Below are 14,838 nucleotides of genomic sequence, written 5' to 3' on the forward strand. Positions count from 1 at the left end.
TCTCTGAGCATTAAGGATAAGGTATAAGAATATTCTTTTTGTTTTATAAAAACAGGAGGTTTGATTTGTTATTACTGACTTGTTAAGTTCATGCTTAACATGAAGGGGGGAGGAGGGGAATTAATAAAGAAAGCAGGTTCAGGTAGCATGACCAAGGCTGTGTCCTTCAACATACAGGCTGAGGTGGTTCTCCTATTCCACCAGCTAGATGGTAAACAGCAAGGCTTACTTCATGTGCGAGGGAATCTGCATTCTCCTATAGATAGTTAAAAAAAAAAATAAGGAATAGTTATACTATATTGTAAGCACTGTTCATTTTATCCGAACCTTAACATTGATGACTTGCGGGCAGGGTGTGGTGGGTTTTTTTTGGGACCGGTGTATGTAGTGCTTGTAGGAAGCTGTACATTTAAGGCTCATACATCAGTTAATATAATTATAGCAATACAAGCTTTCCAAAGATGCCACCTCTCCTCTGAAAAAGCCACTTTAGGGCAAGTTCAGTTTCTACAGCCACTTATTCCTTGGTTTCTTATAAAATAGCCAAAGACTGTCAGTTATAATAGGGTTTTCTGTGGTGGTGTCCTTGTTGCCATGGGGGACCAGATCACAATTACTAATTTTATTCCACAGAAGAGCCATGAGATAGGAAGTAGAGAGTCGTTGACAGCCTGGGCTGGATCTGAGCCACTATGCGCTTGTCAAGATTGGGCACAGGGAGGAGATTTTCTTTAAACATCACTGAAAGTGTACTTAAACACACAATGTAGACAGGCTTTAATGTCTTTAGAAGTCATGTTAGCTGGTCATGGTAAAGCCTAGGCTCATCCCTGTAGACTCAACAAGGGGCTTGGAAATATTTGAAAGAAAACACACAACCCTAAAATTGCTTCATCTACCTATCAGGTTAGAGCTCCTCACTTAAATTTCAGAATGTGAATAAAAATTAAAAAAAAAGTGTCATCAATATACAGGCTCTCTCGCCTGCTCCTATCACCCCAGTTCTAGTGGTGCTGTCTCAGAGGACTTCATTGCTTAAACAATACAACTGCTGTAATGGGCAAATTGTTTCAGCTCTGACCTGTGTGTCTGCTTCAGAGTATACACGCACTACATCTTCTGTTCCTGATGGGCGGACAAAAGCTCGTGACAGTCTGTACTTCTTTACAAGTTCATCAATTTTTTCTTGTAGTCCTGGGGGTGCAACTGCACGTCTCTCAGCATCTGTTGTGTCAATGACTCGTCTGTCTGCAACCTACAGTGGTAGGACCAAACATAAAAAGCTACCCTTCTAAAATTAGTTTCCTGTTGGGCCTCCGATTTGTCATTTAATGTGATTTGTTGCTTCAGTAAGTGAAGTTCTCCCTGGTCGTCTTTGTCATTTCTCCTAGCTGGATTTGAATTACAGTAAGAATATCAATACGGCTTAGACAGTTTCATATCTTCAGGATGCAGAGGGGAAGGCCAGCGAGTAGATGAATGCAGGGAGGGTCTCCTCAGAGAGACAGAGGACAGGCACTGACCACTAAACTCTGGCCAACGTTACAGTATCACTAACCTTAACTTTCAGCTGTCGGTTGGGAAGATCTGTGTAAATAGCATCCCACTGTTGCACTGTCAGACCCTTTAGAGCCAAGATTGCTTCAATTACTAGCATGTCTGAGATGGCATCACCCACAGTCTATGAATATAAAGAAAATAAAGGCATCTTCAATGACAATTAGAAAATCCAGGGTATTCTGTTGAATTTGTTCGAACAAATCTAACAAAAAAAAATAAAACTAAGGAGTCACTGAAAATGCAGGAAGATTACTGGGTGATTTTCATTACTAGGAGCCATGGCAGGAAGTTAAGAACTAGAGACGATACAGCATACTTCACCGGAATGCTAGTTTTACTAAAGATGAATTCTAGTAGTAAATTAACTCCAATAAATGGGAGGTCAGATTCAGTGAGGACAGGCGACTTGTTCCCTCCCTACACTTGCTCTGGCATCAGAACTCCACTTAAAGGTGAGCTGCAAAGGATAATTTGGACTTGTGCCTTAAAAGGAACCACCTCAATAAAGTGGGATACTCTCACCATATGCCTGTTCACTCCTTAGCCTCCAGGATAAGACAACCAAAAAAATATCAGTGTCCACATGGATAAAAGGGCCTATGCATGCCATCATCTCACTTCAGATCAACAACCTTCAGATGAAAGTTACTTTTGGTTGAATTACACCAGAAAGGTAAACCAGTAATGGCATGTGGGTCTGAGGTGTCATTCTCCAGTCTCCCAAACCATCCAATCCCCTTCCTCTTCTCTAGCTACAAGCGCAGAAGACCGGACTAGATGGAAGTTTTTTGCCTTTGTGTATGTGGAAATCTTGACATCTTTCGAAGTGAAATGGTTACTATTCATACAGGTCTTCCTTTAGTAGTGCAAGTGTGGGGACAGGGGGTTTTAAAAAGAGAATAGCGGGTTCCCATAGCTGTCTGCCTAGCCTGGTAGGATGTTAAATTAGGCCATCTCCTTCCATTGGTCTAATTTGTCATGATGTGCTGCCTTCCTCCACAAGATTTTCCACACACTCCTCCCATCCTGTCACTCAACACCCCAACAGGGTTAGCCCCCCTGCATCGGAAACAGAGCATCTGCTTTTTACATGTCAGCTCTTACTTGATTAATCAGGTCAATGGTATTTTCAAGCATCTTCGCAGCTTCTCTTTTTTGATTCTCCTTTTCTTCTTTTGCCATGTGTCTTATTTTCTCTTCAGCAGCTTTACTAAATAATACCTAGAAAAAAAGATGAGATAATAGGATGTATGCGATCAACAGACATCTCTAAACAGTACATACAACAAATTTGATCTGTTATGCCAACTAAACCCAATTAGTCATCTCTGGTTTTCACTTCCATGAACTCCCATGTTTAGAATACTGAACAGTTAGTGGCAGGGGGAAGACAAGAGAGAAGGAGAGGTGATTAGCAGATAGAGGTAAGGGGAAGAAGTTCTATTTGGATTTGGAAAGATGCTACTTATTTTCAAGCTAACTTGGTTGTTAAGTTTTATACATACTGGCTTTAAAACTCAACTAACCCTATAATGCCCCATGTGAAAGTACTTACTGTTCCATGTCCATTTGCCTCAAAGTAAACTCCAATGTCAAATTCCTGGGCCTTGTGATGTAAATGCTTTACTCCTGTTTTGGTACAATGAACAGGCACCTACAGCCCAGAGATATAAGAAAAGCATAGACAAAGTGGCATGAAGTCAAAATCCTGAGTAGATGGTAGGAACACAGGATTAAACTGTTTCCACTTATCCGCAAGATTAAGCATCAGGAAACTAGCTACAAGCTCATTGATGATGAGCGTTTAGTACATATACTACTTTTTGTAGTCAAAGTGATTAACAGAAGTTATCTAATTCTCACTGCAGACCTGTTGGGTAAGTAGCTTCCTCATTTATCCATCAGTAATGGCAGGATAAAAAAGATTAAGGGTAGGTACCCAAAGATACATGGCGTTGCACCGCCGAACCCCCCCTCTCCGCCCCGCCAGCTAGTGGAATTCTCAGGTGCCCAAGGCTCCCCAACTATGCATGGGGAGAGTTAGCAGCCTAAGGAAGGGCTCCTCAGAAGTTAGGGAGCTGCCCATGCAAGACAGGATTGAACTGAAGATTAGAGAGATGGTGCTCAAGTGCCTCAACCCACTCAGAATTCTCAGCCATGAGCCCTGTCCTGGAGTTAGCTGCCTAAGCCACATCAGCTACTTAGGTAGTCCATGCCCAAGCGGCCAAAACCTAGGCCTTTTTCAGGAGAGGGGGGCGCTCTATCTATGAAGGCAACTGAAAGGCAGGTGCCTAGAAAGCCTCACTAAGAAGATGCTGCTCTAATATCAGGACCATAAATAATGTTTTAAGGCGATCAGGCCTAATCCGTTTCCCTCAGCTGTCTCAGTGTATAATGGACTCTGAAGTGCTCTAAGGGTCAGAAAACTTAGATGATTTTGTCTAGTATTTTCAACCCAACTTTTAAGCTGGCTAGAACTGGTACTGAAGTTCCTCCCCCACCTTTAAAGTCTCATTTATCACCAAGAATTTAAATAGTTAATGAAGTTTAAAGCAAAAAAGTTTATTCCATCTTAGGTCTGCCTAGTGTCCATCACTGTAGTACTTTACTGATGCTTTTTTAAAGGTAGGAAGCAATTGTGAAGGAGATGGAGAGAAAAAGATTAATTGATACCTTCATGGTTTCCTCAAGATAACATGTAGAGCTCCCATTAGCATATGCTGTTTGTACCACTGCCATCTTTAGAGTTTGTCCTACCTGAGCAGATGGAAAAGTAAAAGGCTTAAGGGCACACATAAATCTTCAGAAAGGCACAGTATAAAGGAAAAGCTAAACTAGGATTTTAGTTCAAGATGAGAACAGAATATTTAATGAGGTGAAAGACTTTCAACACACAGTATCTGTTCTCCTGCCAGACTTCCAGAACTCGGACACATTTGGGAATCTGAAGGAGGTAGTGGCTCAGCTCACAAGACACAGAACTTTCTGACATTAAATCACTACTGTGAACCTGGCAAAGGCCAGTTCCAGTCAAAAGTGGTTATCATTGGATATTGTGTCTGTGGCCCCAGGAGAAATGAGTTTATGTCCATCAGAGAAACCGACACTAACTGGAATGTGCCTTGGCAGGGCAATCTCAGAGGCACCAAGGACCAAGTAGGCATGGAGACTGGAACTGCTCTTTTCACTCCCAGTGGACAGTGGGATTGTATGCTCCAGGTCTGTCTATGCAGCACCTTTCACAATCAGTAAGAACACGAGAACGCTTCATAAATGCATTCCAAGGTAAATCAAATGCAAACTGGGTTCACAGGAATTTTCCAAAGGAAGGGGAGGGTAGGATTGCCTTACTTCAGGTCAACGTGGAGTTAAAAGGGTGAAGAGGAGAAGAGGTAGGAAGACACCTCAGCTTCTCAGCAGTAAAGTGAAATTTAAAAGTAGGGTAACTTTTTTCTAGACAAGGCATCATGGTTAAGAAGTTTTTTTTTTTTAAATGTAATTTTGCATCAGTATGCCACTTTAGAAAGAGCACCTGTGTGCTTACATATGCCCAAGGCAACCCCCACCTTCACTGGGTGAGATGTATGTTTTACAGTTTGGGGCAAAGCAAAACCCTTTACTGTATAAGTGAAATTACCTGGATAAGAAGTTCTTTAATGAATGTGCTAATTAAAGTTGCTATTTTATCTCCATCCACAAGATGAAAATGGCCAGCAGTATCATTATAGTAATAAACAATTCTGTCTGCATCTCCATCAAACGAGCAGCATCTTTCGTTAGGTTTGATTTCTAGTCCTATACACATGGAAGTACAAACAAATTAGATATGGAATGGGAAGCAGAGCTTTAGTTAGTCTAAATATATATATGTGAAGTCTCAAGAAAGAGATTAGTTATATACATGCACACTCTAAATGTGAAAAACTTAGTAGTATGAGAGCAAGAAGTTGATTTTATTAAGTAAATCCCACCTTGAACTCTTCTAATCAGGGAAGTTGCACAGAATGGAAGTTGCAAGGAAAAAGTGCATCTTCAGTTTGAAATGAAAAACTGAAAATTCAGTCCCTATAGCTATTATTGTTATACCACCTTAAAAAGGTCAGGTTACAAAGTCTATATGAAATATGGTCTCAGAGCCATTCCTAGTATATTCTGTTAAATAAGTAACGAACAGCAATTATGGCACCAAAAATAGAATCCAGCCCTCCCAAAATGTCCACATCCCTCAAACATATGCCTAGCCACCAAAGAGTATATAGGAGCTGCATCCTAGTCATCCAAGTCAGAAACATCTAGTACTCCCTTTGTAATCCACAGATGTGAGCCAACGCCTGCAAAATGAGATAGATGGACTTCACCTCAGGGTGGAAGTAGAAAAATTGGGAAGCAGCTAGATGTCAGCTTGGTGCACGCTGCACCATAACCAACCCTTCCCTCATAAGACCTCCTTTACAGACTGACTGGAATGAAGACATGGCATCTAGTTGGTCTAGATCCATAAACCTCCATGTATCTTGCTTCAAATTAGGAAAAACTTCTTCATTAGGAGGGTCGTGAAACACTGGAATGCGTTACCTAGGGAGGTGGTAGAATCTCCTTCCTTTGAAGTTTAAGGTCAGGCTTGACAAAGCTCTGGCTGGGATGATTTAATTGGGGATTGGTCCTGCTTTGAGCAGGGGGTTGGACTAGATGACCTCCTGAGGTCCCTTCCAACCCTGATATTCTATGATTCAAATTCAACCCTCTTCTACTTGAGTAGAGTACTATTCATAAGCATTTCCACAGAGTGATTATACATGGTGAATCCACTATGCGTTTTTGCCTCTTCCCATGGTTTTTCCACTTTATATCTCACTGTCTATAGGCTGAATGGACATTAACCCTTCTGCATCAAAGGTTCCTTTCTTCAAGACATTTTGCATCACCTGCTTTAGGTATGTTCTCATTTCTTCCCTCGTGTGTCCCCTTGTTAATGCTAGTATTAACGAGTGGGAGTTCAAAGCGTATCAAGTGAGCCCACACTTCCATGAAACCTTTTGACCATTTAATCTACTAAACTGGTGTTATATAGCAATGTTTTTTGGTGGAAGACTCTTGGATACTACAGGCTTCTATAGCATCCATTATTAAGATCATATATTAATGTTTTGCACCACTTTGAGATAAGTGGATATGCTGGTCATACAATACATCGGAGCAGAGAGTTTGTTTTGCTCTATGTTTTTAGAGGGCCAAAACTGTTTAATACTCACTAAAAGAAATAGCCATGTGACAGACAGCCAACAGCTACTGCCTAGCAATATAGTGCTCAAACAGATTTACAAGGGAAACTAGTTATTTTTCTCCCAGACTTTATGATCCTTCCCTTGTTAGGTCATTAAGAGGAGTTAGGAGAGCTAAGAGGGGAGTAGGAAGTAAGAGAAAGATTCCCTGGGGACTTTCATGCTAAAGAATAAGGCTTTTTGACATCCTATTGCTTGATTTTAGTGATGTCAAGACCAGAGCTTCTAAAGAGGGAGGATGGGAGCGCCAAGCCTCCTCACCCAATCCCAGAATCTCTTGCAGGATCATTCTGGTTCCTGCATGAGAGAAGAGCAATACTCAGCTTTTATCCTCTCAGTTACCAAGACATTCCATCCAACTCCTCCCCCCCTTTGCCATCCCTTCTCTCAAGGGAGTTGACACCTGAGTGAGACAGTGCAACTGCAGCTGGCAGATAATTTAGCATGTCCCAAGGGCATGGAAAAACCTTAGACCAAAGTTTGAATGTGAACAACTAAAGACATAGGAACGTTCATCCAGTTAGCTACCTAAACAAAAGTGGCCGAGTTTCAGAGGTTCTGTGCCTCCTGTGTTCCTAAAGATTTCAGTGGGGAGTTGTAAACACTCAGCACTTCAGTGAAATCAGGTGTCTAATTCTGGATTTACACTCCTAACTTAAGACACTCAGGTTTGAGAGTCATGGCCTTAATTTCAGTCTATGGATGAAGAGGCACCTTACCCTATGAAGTGGCAATAGCTTTCTCTCCCTAGCTTGTGCTAGAGCAGAGGTGGGCAAAACTATGGCCCGCAGGCCTGTCCTGCCCTTGAGCTCCCAGCTGGGGAGGCTAGCCCCTGCCCCCCCCGCTGTCCCACCTCCCCGGCAGCCTCAGCTCACTCTGCTGCCAGTGCCCTGGGCAGCAAGGCTGCAAGCTTCTGCTGGGCAGTGTGGCATGCTCCAGCCAGGTGGTGCAGCTGCCAGTCCTGCTGCTCTGAGTGGCATGGTAAGGGGGTGGGGAGCAGGGCAGGGGGGTTGGTTGGATAGGCGTGGGAGTCCTGAGTGGCCTGTCAAGGGGTGGGGGTGTGGATAGGGGTCAGGGAAGTTGGGACAGGGAGGGGGAGGAGGATGGAGGACAGTCAGGGAACAAGGAGCAGGGGGAGTTGGATGGCTTGAGGGTTCTCAGGAGGGGAAGTCAAGGAGGGGGTGGGGGCCAGGCTGTTTGGGGAGGCACAACCTTCCCTACCTGGCCCTCCATACAGTTTTTGGCCTGAGGGCCACATCAGGGTTCGAAAGTTTGCCCACCCCTGTGCTAGAGTCTGACTCTAAAATAGCCACCCACTCCCTGACAGTGGCTGCTATGGCGATCCCAGCAGTGGCTAATATAAAAGTCATACATGGGCAACTGGTGGAGCCCCCTTTAGGGGAGGCTAGTCCCCGGGCTCCACCCATTCTGCCCATGCCTCCTCCCCCCCCCTTGGCCAGAGGCCCGAGTGCCTCCCACTCAGAGCCCCAGGCTGGTTGAAGCCCCAAGCCCCCCACTCCACCCTCCTGAAAGAGCCACAAAGAGCCACTGGACTATTATACCCTCAGTCCATGAAGTCAGACCTACAGAGGTGGCCTCCTGCTGTTTCCCCAGTTGATAGTTCAAAACAAAAAAAACAAAAAAACCAACAAAAAAACTGAGTAAGCAAGACCAATTTTACAAGAGGACTGAAGCAGCAGCCTGGAGTTCACCATGAGCTAGCAACTCCAGAGAAGGAGGATGGTTCTACAGCAGAAAACAGTATAGTCTTAGGAACCCATTCCTAAAGTCTGGTTAATCTCTCCATTTTTAGAAGTTGTAACCCATGGTTTTATTTTATGCACCTTGCATGATTTGGGCTAAGTCATCTCTTTACAAGCCTATCTGAGTCAGACAGTGACAGGATAACCTTTATCCCAACCGTTCCTTAAAATCCTTCAGAAATTCTCTGCCACAGTTCTGGTGCTCTCTTAGTTACGTTCATTCACTTTGGGTTGTCAGGACATAAATAAGTTCACTCTGGTCCTTAAGCTTAGAGTAATCTCTTATTACTTTGATGATTTACAGCATTAAGGAGTTCCACAAAGATCAGTCACCTCTTTCTGGGGAAGTCATGCATTTCTCTTTTTCTGTGCTAAGTCTTGTGCATTGAAAGCTATTACTGAGTAGGCTGCTTAACACAATTTGTATTCTAAAAGGGTTAGAAATGTAAATTGCTGATTACATACCTAGAGGAGGTTTCTGATGAACTTTCACAAAGTCTGCACCGCATAAATGATTGAGTTTCTCTTTGGTTCCATCATTATATAGGTGAATTAGCAGCTTCTTTGGAAGGTAACGTTCCATTTCCTTTAGTTTCAGGGCTCCTATACCATTTGCACAATCTATCTTCAGACACATCTGGTCATCTTCAGAGCTGGAAGCCTTCACACAGGAGAGGGGAAGGAGAGGTGTTAATGTGAACTATAATATTCTGGATAAAAATCAATAACTCTCTCAACTCCCCACACCAGGAGACAAGCAGGTCTGAAGTATTCGAGCCATTTTTTAAACTTGTACACAGAAAATATCCATTGCTTATATTCATGTAAATGTGCAAACTGAATTATTTAGTGTGAACGTAACAGCCCTCACTTGTTTTGTCAGCTCCCCAAAAGCTTTGGATAGTTTCTGGTAGTAACCTTCCACTGTTGCCTTCCCATAGTCTTCTTGAGTATTTTGACAGCAGACCATGTAATGCAGCTGTGGTGTTGTCACCAGACCATAATCTAATATAAAACAAGTCACAATATTAAAAGAATAGAAGAGTCATTCCTGTTTAGATTGTTGTTCACAATGTTGGTCCCAAAATATTGAAGAGACAAGGTGGGTGAGGTAATATCTTTTTTTGGACTAACTTCTGTTGATGAAAGAGACAAGCTTTTGAACTCTTCTTTAAGTCTGGGAAAGGTATTCAGGCCTGGCCTACAAAAAAAATGAGGTTGGTTTAACTACGTCCGTCAAAAGGTGTGAAAAATCCACATTCCTGAGCAGCATAGTTAAGTGGACCTAAGTCCCTGCGTAAACAGTGCTAGATGGTGAATCTTTCCCCTTGGCCTAGGTAGTGTCCACACTGAATCACTACCGCAGCACAGCTACAGGAGTTCTGCTGTCGTGTTTTAAGCGTAGACAAGCCCTCAGATGGTCACAGCTAAATACAAGGTGGAGCAGATTACTTAGTATAAGTAGTTAAATATTCTAAGAGACCATACAAGGTCAAGTGGACTGTTAGCATCCCTGCAGTCATGGGACAAAAGAAGTGTGTGTGGGGAGGGGGAGAGAGGAAGAGACCTGTTAGTGGGTTACAGATTGTTGTGATACAACCATAATTATAGCGTCTTTAATAAAGACCATGATTTTTAGTGTCTACAAAAGTTAGGAATTCCCAGGTTCGTCTTTTCAAGGTGTCACAACACATTCAAAAGATGAGCCTTTGGAGCACCTTCAAAAGATGAGCTCTGTGTAGCTCAAAAGCTTATCTTTGCCATAAGAAGCTGGCCCAATAAAATCATTACATCACCCACCTTGACCCCTATTTAGAGACATGCGAAGTATTTCCTATAATATATGGTAGTAAATATTGTAAGAAACTCATCTGAAAAAAAACGTTCTAGTAAAATTATATAGAGAAGTCGCCTCTTACGTTAAAATCATCCCAACACACAAATTCACTATAAGCAGCAATGGAAATGGCATCTGAGCTACAACTTTGGGTCTATGTTATATTTCACACTTACATAAAAACTTCAAATATAAAGCATAAGTTTAAACATCAACATACCATGATATTGACCACCTAGAGCAGATACACCATCTATTACTGACTGTGAAAGTTTCTCACTGCTATGTCTGAAAAAGAATAAATACAATCACCACTGAATGCATCCGATGAAGTGAGCTGTAGCTTGGTTAGTCTCTAAGGTGCCACAAGTACTCCTTTTCTTTTTGTGAATACAGACTAACATGGCTGCTTCTCTGAAACCTGTCACTTTTTAAACAAACACTATGCAGAAATACAAACCTAGGCCTCATTCCTTTGGCGAGATCTGCACAGGTGGAGAAGTCTGCCAACATGGATCTCAATGCAGAATCAGATTCCCATATGACATTTATGCAATTCTCTTAAGATTAGGCAGCTGATGTAGTAATGGTAACACTAAAAGACCCAATCTAATGCCCCCTGAAATCAGAGGAGGCCCTTCCGTCCTCTTCAGTGGGCTCTGGATTAGGCCCAAGAAGCATATTGTGTGTGGAGAGTTAAACATGGTACTGTAATAGGTAGATTTAAAATGAAACATGTGAAGTGTGCTGTGCTGCCCTTATATAGAGTCTTCCATTCTATGCATAGAAATTCCAGCAGATATAGCTGCCTGTGAATGCAACTTGGGTAGTTCAATACAGTCAATATATAAATATACCTATATCATTTTTCAATTACCTGGTGTCTCTACCAATAAAAACTGAGGCATGTTCATGCAGTTTCACTGCTTCTTTCTGGCAGATCTCAGTCAGTATGCTCTGTATTTCTTGCTCTTCTGCATTAGCTAGGCGTGTAGCATATTCTTCCCAGGCAGAGGTCAACATTTCACCCAGAGGATCGACCAATTTTACACCATTGTCTTCCTTAGAAGAAAATAAATGTACTAAGTCTAAAAGTGAGAAACCCGTAGAGTCTCTTTAAAGACAGAAGATAAATATAGATACATCACTATGGCTTCATTTAGGCCTGAAGTGTTCCTAATAAAAGCGACCAAACAAATCCACACACAGCCGAAATCAGTAATATAATCAAAATATTAAGTCACTATTTTTCTGGCAGTTCTGTAAAAAAGGATCAGTTGATATCAAAGTGACAGGCTTAGCGATTCAATAGCCTCAAATATCCTAAGAGCAGCAGATAAGTAAAGCAAATACTTCACTTATAACTGTTGCTTCGTGAAAGAAAATGTCAACTTAAGAAAAACAGATTCAGAGTTTGCTGAAAGGGTTTGAGATCTCTCAGATGTACTGCCAGCTTCTCATGCTCATAAGGTCCCATATTGTAACGGTTTTTCTTCCAAAGCGAAGGGAAGGAAAAACTACAAGCAAGAGTGGGGGTATGAGTTTGTGTGGCAAAACAGCTTCCAGCATGCAATTTGTGGTCAATGGGACTATTCACATGGTTAAATTAAGCACAAATGTTCACACGATCTGGCCTGTAAATGCTTTCAGTCTCTGCCAGCTCAGAGATTTTGACTCTCCTTTGGCTGATATCATCTATTTTCCTTTTTTAACAAAGGATGCAATCAGAAATATTCTTACTTCAGGATTGTGAGATGCTGTAACCATGACTCCAATAGTAGATTTGGTCTGCCTGGACCTTAGTACTGCCAGCAAACCCATGCGATACATGACATGATCAAGATGTCCTGCCTTGGTACGAAATCCAGCAGTTCCATACTGAAGGCTAAGTCCAGCTGGTTTCAGGTGTAATGCTGAGTACTTTGCAACTGCCTCAAAATCCATTTCTATAAAAGGAAACTGTACAGATGTTATCAGTAATGACTAAAATCACCATAATAAACTTCTCATATGACACTTACCTTGTAAATCCACAGATATATTGAAAAAACAACAAGGAGTCCTTATGGGACTTTACAGACTAACAAATTTATTTGGGCATAAGCTTTCGTGGGCCCATGGAGGCTTATGCCCAAATAAATCTGTTAGTCTGTAAAGTGCCACAAGGACTCCTTGTTGTTTTTGCTGATACAGACTAACACAGCTACCACTCTGAAACAGATATTCTTATCTGTTTAATTCAATATAAGTCTCAGAAGACAGATAGAAACAAGTAGCATTTACATGAAAAATGCTTTTAGTTTTTAAGGATGTTTATTTATGTAGTAAAAACATTTTAAACAGCAACTTAATCTTGAAGAAAATCACTTGAGGGTTTAAATTAAGTCTACATATATTCATGCAAGATAGGGATTTTTTTATGTTTAACTATTGTTAGAGTCAGGGTTATTAGATATTTGAATTTAAATTAACCCCATGTAGAGGGTACACACAAAGACATTCACACCCCAAAGCTAATGATAGGTTTGCAGAGGAAACACCAGCATTATAGCCTGGGAAGGAGCCTCCACATCACCTGCATACCTTAAACAGAGTCTGTGCCAGCCCCGCAAGCCAGTAGAGAGAGAGAGAGAGAAAGAGAGAAAGACTGGGCCAAGGGTGGATTCTCAGTTACACTGATCCAGTGGCCCTAGTGCAAGTGGCAGAGAAAGACAGTGTTTCTCATTCCGGACAACAGCAGGCAGAGGGTATTTTGGCTGCAACACCAGGTCAAACTCTCAGTTCAGCGGTGAGCCAGATTTCCTTCCCCAACATACTCCAACCATGTAAAGTCTATTACTTCTTTTTCTTCTTCTTTTAATATCCAAGCAAAATTATTATTTGTATTGTGGCAACTCTTAAGGGCTCCAACCATAGATCAGGGCTCCACTGCATTAGGTGTTGTACAAAGACAAAACCAAAAGCATCCCTGCTCCAAAGACCTTACCAACTAAGGCTATGTCTACACTGCACACCGTACAACGGCACAGATATGCCACTGCAGCCGCGCCGTTATAAGGTGTGCAGTGTACTCCCGGTGACAAAATAAAACCACCCCCAAAGAGGGGCAGCAGATTCATTGCCAGGAAAGCGTCTCCCGGCAACTTAAATGCTGTCCACACCGACGCTTTTCATCATTAAAACTTTTGTCATTCGGGTGTGTTTTTTTCACACCCGAGTGACAAAAGTTTTGAAGACGAAAGCGTAGCGTAGACATGGCCTGAGAATAACGCAAGAAACAACATATGGGTTCAACTAACAGACAAGCAGAATACAAAGTAACAGTGGAACAGTACTGGCCAGCATGATAGGGATAACAGTGCAGAAGTTGCCTCCATTGTTGACTTTTTGTCAGATGAGAATTTTAAGAAGGGATTGGAAATCAGGGAGGTGGCCTTGCACACATTTATGGGAGACAGCAAGAAGGTGTTCACTGGAAAATGTAAACTACTGGGTGATGCACGCTACCATAGTTGGCACATGAGAGACAGGAGAGCACTGCTCAATATAGGATTACCATATGTCCAGGTTTTCCTGGATATGACCTCTTTTTTGGTTCTCCATTCAAGCAAATTTTTGAAATAGGAACAAACATCCTTCATTTTCCCTTGCTCATCCTTTTCCCTTGCCTTCGGAGTGGGCCGGCCAGGGAACGGCGGGTGCTGGCCGGGGGCCCAGCTCTGAAGGCAGCGCTGCAGCCAGCAGCGGCACAGAGGTAAGGGTGGCACGACAGGGTATTGCCACCTTCCTGCCCTCCCCCAGGCACCGACTCCATGGGCGCTCAGCAGGTTCTGCAGCAGGTGGGGAGGGGCGGGAAGAGACAGAGTGAGGGCAGGGCAGGGCAGGCTGGAGGGAGGGAGGGGCGCGATCCTTGGGGAAAAGGGGGAGGGAGTGGGGGCGGAGCGCTCCCTGGACAGAAGAAAGTCCGCCCCTCCGTGCCCGGCACGGTCCCCTGTGTGGGAACTTTAAACAAGGGGCGGCCTTGTTCCTCCCGGCTCACCCCTGTGGGCTGACACCAAGCGGGGAGGTAAAAGGTTTCGGGACAGTTCCCAGCGAGCGAGGGGCGCACAGAGGGGCCAGCGAGCCGCCGCGCCCAGCACGCACCAGCCCTGCCCACAGGGCCAGGTCCCACCCCTGCCACGGGATCCTGCCCAGCCCCCTCTGCCCTCACCCAGGCGCGCCGCGGACGCGGACGCCGCCGCCGCCGCCCAGCCCAGCAAACGGCGTCCCCGGCCCCCCAGGCTGCACAGACCCGCCTACCTGCCGCGAGCCCCAGCTGCTGCCGACGTGGCTTTCCGCGGCCCGACGGCTCAACCCCCCAGTTCCCGGATTCATGCGCAGCCACACCCCCTGACGC

The 14,838-nt window shown here is 43.5% G+C and overlaps 1 protein-coding gene across 2 annotated transcripts; it reads right to left on the bottom strand.

Moving 5' to 3' along the window:
- Positions 1 to 17: 17 nt before the first annotated feature.
- On the bottom strand, positions 18 to 14,824 carry PGM3 (phosphoglucomutase 3). 2 transcript variants are annotated; one of them, XM_084622942.1, is made up of 13 exons: positions 14,742 to 14,824; positions 12,183 to 12,401; positions 11,320 to 11,504; positions 10,663 to 10,730; positions 9,477 to 9,610; positions 9,071 to 9,266; positions 5,198 to 5,355; positions 4,234 to 4,317; positions 3,116 to 3,214; positions 2,665 to 2,781; positions 1,559 to 1,681; positions 1,082 to 1,255; positions 18 to 256 (listed from the first exon to the last, which is right to left on the bottom strand). In XM_084622942.1, the coding sequence occupies exons 1-13, from the start codon at positions 14,814 to 14,816 to the stop codon at positions 167 to 169; spliced, it is 1,722 nt and encodes a 573-aa protein (XP_084479068.1). In that variant the 5' UTR covers positions 14,817 to 14,824; the 3' UTR covers positions 18 to 166. The 2 variants fall into 2 exon arrangements, with proteins under 2 accessions (XP_084479068.1, XP_084479069.1); XM_084622943.1 differs by having other exon boundaries at positions 12,183 to 12,388; positions 14,742 to 14,815.
- Between the last annotated feature and the right edge of the window lie 14 nt (positions 14,825 to 14,838).

The sequence above is a fragment of the Lepidochelys olivacea genome, assembly GCF_965140295.1.
Source record: "Lepidochelys olivacea isolate rLepOli2 genome assembly, chromosome: 3".
Lineage (NCBI taxonomy): Eukaryota > Metazoa > Chordata > Testudines > Cheloniidae > Lepidochelys > Lepidochelys olivacea.